A 4,306-nucleotide genomic window follows, 5' to 3' on the forward strand; every position below is an offset into this window, starting at 1 on the left:
ATCGATGACCAAGAGAAGCGTGGCACGTATCACAGCCCGTCACACCACAAGGGGTAGGATGGGTGAAAACTGGGTGTTTATTTTAAACAGCTCCCAGACAGAACAAAGCATGAAGCACAGTTCCAAAATACTAATGTTTCTGGTGAACAATCAACAGCTCCATCCTGCAAACTTTAAACCCAAATGATCTAATTCCCAGAAGTAATCCTCACCACCACCCCTCAAGTTCTTGTTTGGCTGTTCATGTAAAAGGACTTGCTCAGGCACGGAAGCATTTTGCAGGATCATAACTTAAACACTGTGAAGCAGTGGAGTAACACCACAAGAGACATTACAACAGCAGGATGCTTCTTCCCCATTGTGATTACTTCAAAGCTGCCCTTTTTATTAGTGGGGCAGTGTATCATTTTGATTCATTCTTTTTTGAAAAAAAAAATTAAAAAGTAAGGCTTGTTTAGAAAAAAAAATTTTACAGGCAACTATAAAAAGCGGGTTTGCTCTTGTTAAAGAGTGTCTTTTACCTGCCCTACTTGCAATTTTCAACTGTGGATAAACCAAAACCAGGAGGCACATTCTGTAATCTAACCCAGATTGCAGAGGGAATTGCTGGGTACATGGTACTCTGGGGCTGGAGAACACGAGACGCACGGCGCGATGGTCTGAAATCAAGCTGTCATCAGTTTCCTACCCAAAACCCTTCACTGGGTAAATCTGAGTATTTCCCTCATTCCCACTTCTTAGCTCTAGCCTGTTATATCACATCCACATGCAGCTGTCCCCAGTCCTTTATCTTCCTGAGAGAACCAGGTTTCTTGGGAGATGGTTTACACTGCTCCTTGAAAGATGCTCTTCTGCACATACACTCTGATTTTTCAGTTAGATCACAGTGAGTAATGAAATGATTTCTATTATTTCTGTGGAACTGACTCAGAAGCACAGAGTGCAGAGCAGGGGCTGGCAGCTTGCAGTGTTCAGCAGGAGAACTCCAAAATGCCCAAGTGGACATTAAAGCACGTGCCAACACCATATAGGTCAAAAGGAGCAGCACAGCCCACATATTTTAAATTATCTGGCCCAAAATGTTACTTTTTAATTTTCCTAACTCCTCCTGACAATGTCTTCTTGAGGGGAGGGGGGGGGCAAAAACTAAATAAACAAAACAAACAAACACAAAAAAACAACCAAACAAAAAACCCCCACCCAAAAAACTTAGTATTGCCTGTCTTTGGAAAAATCCAACATTACCCATCAAATCACCCTGCTGCTCAGTAGATGAACCCTATCCTGCTCATGGATACCTCCTACTTACTCCCATGACTCAAGTCACCCATATGCTGAAGCAACCACAAGGTAACACCCTGGACAGAAAACACACTAAACAAAAACAGCAACAAAACTTGAAACACTTTTTTTTCTTTCCCCCAGTGGCGAAAATGAGAAACTGATCAGTCGGGAAAGATGAATTAGCAACCTTCTCCCATGCCCACCTACATCTACTGTAAGAGCCCCAAGCGTATGGAAATTACACTTTTCCTCTTTCCCTCTCTATGCTCTTGCCCTCTGCAACAGCAAGAGGAATATGCATGAAAAGAGGGCTAAGTAGCTCAAAGGGAAAAAGAAAGAAGAAAAAAAAAAGTGCTTCAACAGTTTGCTCGTTCAGGGCAACGCACAGGCAGGATTTTAAGCTGGTATGAACCCTGTCAAGTGGCACCAACCTCACTCGTGGCACCACGAGGGACTCGAACACCGCGTAAGTCCCTTCCACAGGCAGCAGTGGCAGCAGCACAGCAGTACTAGAGCTTGTAGCTCTCCTTCATACCCTGTGAATCCTCCTTCTCCCCTCTCCAAACCTGGGTTTGTGTAACAGACCTTCATTTCATTCCTGCCAAACATTAACAACGTCTTTTTTTTTTCCATCAGGAGAGAAGAATTGCAGCATTAACAAACAGAAAAATAAAAAAGGTAATTTATAACCTGCTGCTACACTCTGTCTGTATTCACTGGTGATGAACAAACATATCCTACAGTCTGCAGGACAGACCTAGCACAGATTGAGGTGTTCATTAACATAACTTCATGGCAATGAAAGGTGCCATCACCCTAGGTAACAAGCTCACAAAAGAAAACGTCACTAGTCCAAGGGCAGGCAGCCTACTTTTAGTTTTCAGAAGAATGGACAGAACGGGATGCACTGAAAAAATCCCAGTGGGAACTGTCTTAAGATAACTGCATGTACATATCTAAAATAGAGAATGGGAATGAACTGAGAATTAAAAAAGAGAATTACCTTTTAACATTACAGAAATCATTGCTTTAATGCTAATAATCTTAGGTGCACACACGTCTCTGCAAGTGGCTTTGTAGCATAGAGGAATGCTTCAATTCCCTCTGATCCCAGCCAGTGATACTTCAAAGTGATTATTTCAAAACTAGATTTTGATTAACAAATTCCAGCTCAATTAACAAGTTCTAGCTCAAAAAGGTAATTAATAGATTTTTAGTGGGCAATTCCTAACCTAACTTCAGTGCCGCTTAGCAATGAATAAATGAAAAATCAGGCATTTGTTAAGTAGCAGAATTTGACCTTTCAGGCACCGGGAATTCACAAGTCTGAGGATTCACTGCCTGAATCCAGCATTTGTAACACCTCCTTGAAATACAAACTATAAATCCAAGCAACCGTGGTGAAACTGCTGAATAAGAACCAGGCATTTATTGTCAGCCAGGCGTGCTCACAAACAAACACCCCACACTCACACTCTGGCACAGGACAGACCAGCCCAGTCTTCAGCACCATCCCCAAAACAACCACCTTTGAGACGCGACCGAACCAGCAGCACCCGCTCAGGAGAACTACAAAAGATGCTTGTCTCGAGATTTCTTAAAGAATATTGAGAAACAATCAGCTTCACACTATCAAAGAACACTCTGGTTTATCCTGAGCCTCCAAGGTGCACAGAAAACCAAAACTTTCAAAGCCTGAAGTGAAATTAACAAGTTAGAAAACACCCTGAAGACCAAAAAGAAGGGGGGAGCTTGTTACGCGTTTTATTTGTTTGGGGAATAGTTTTTTGGTGGTGGTAGTGTTCAGTTCACGTATTTTTAAACTCACCCTTCACGCTCTGATGTTTCTGCTGCTGGAAATAATCTTTAGAGCCTCTAGCGCATCGCAGCTCCTGCGCCCTCGGCAGAATCGGGATCCTCTCGAATATGCTGGGTCGCTTGGGGATGAAATCTAGCAGAGGTGCTGACATTTCAGGGGGGCTCTGCTGAGGCTCTGCGTGGTCACCGCCGTTGCTGACAGATACTTTAAAGGACATCTGAGGACTCAAGTGGGATTTAGCAGCGCTGGGACGAGTCGCCCGCGGCAGATCCTTCTGGGGCGCTCCCTGGCATTTGTCGGTCAGCTCGAAGCGGGCGCTGCTGCCTTTCTGCCCCGCGGCGAGCTCACAGTGCATGTCCGCGGGCTGCCGGGCCCCGCGCCGCTGTCCTGCACCGAGCGGCACACGGGCTGTCAGCGCGGGCTGCCCCAGCCCTCAGCCCTCACCCCTCGCCGCCTCCCGCCTCAGCCCCGCGCCGCCAACGGCCGGTAACCGCCGCCCGTGCGGCGACAGGCTCAGCCCGCACCCCGCAGCCCTCAGCCCCGCAGCCCGCCCGCCTCAGCCCCCCGCCCGCTCTCTCTCTCACGCACACCGGCCGGACGGTGAAGACCCGGCGCGCTCGGACCCCGGCGGCGGCTCGTCTGTGAGGGACGGGGCGGCCGGCGCCGCGCGTCGGCTTCGCTCCCTCTCTAGGCAACACCGCCGGGCTGGTCGGAGCCGCTCCCGGGAAGGCGAGCGCGGCCAGAGGGGCGGGGAGGGGGTCCGGCACACGGGCGGGCTGTGCGGAGGCCGATGCCTTTCAGCTGAGGCATCCGAACAGCGGCCGCCCCGGCAACGGCGGACGCGGCGGCGGCGGCAGGGCGGGTTCGCCACCGCCGGGCTCGCCGCGGCCCCCGGGTCACCGGCCCCGCAGGGAGGGAGGGGGAGAGCCCGGGCGGGCGCGGTGACAGCCGCGCCCCCGCGCTCCTACCTGGGAGGGGCCGCCCGGGGGGACGCGCTGCCCGCCGGGTTCCGCCGCCGCGCCGGGCGCATGGGCTCAGCCCCGCTCCCCCGCCGCAGGGCCGGCTGCCAGAGCGCAGGCGGCCCGGGCCATTACCCTGGCGCGGCGGCGGGGCCAGCCGGGGCGGGCAGGGGGAGGGCTGTGCCGCCGGGGCCGCCCCTCGGGGCTTTGACAGCGGGGTCCGCCCGGGGGCCCGGCCCGGCCG

General features: G+C 51.4%; 1 protein-coding gene across 4 annotated transcripts in view; it reads right to left on the reverse strand.

The window, feature by feature from the left end:
• GLIS1 (GLIS family zinc finger 1) overlaps nucleotides 1–4,306 on the reverse strand; it is a 204,542-nt gene that overhangs the window by 191,201 nt on the left and 9,035 nt on the right. For all 4 annotated transcript variants that reach the window (XM_017805331.1, XM_017805333.1, XM_017805330.1 and 1 more), the window contains one exon: nucleotides 3,113–3,490. In XM_017805331.1, the coding sequence (XP_017660820.1) occupies nucleotides 3,113–3,458 (346 nt within the window). In that variant the 5' untranslated portion in view covers nucleotides 3,459–3,490. The remainder of the gene's footprint in view (nucleotides 1–3,112; nucleotides 3,491–4,306) is intronic.

This window comes from Lepidothrix coronata, unplaced genomic scaffold, assembly GCF_001604755.1.
Source record: "Lepidothrix coronata isolate B3197 unplaced genomic scaffold, Lepidothrix_coronata-1.0 Scaffold12, whole genome shotgun sequence".
NCBI lineage: Eukaryota > Metazoa > Chordata > Aves > Passeriformes > Pipridae > Lepidothrix > Lepidothrix coronata.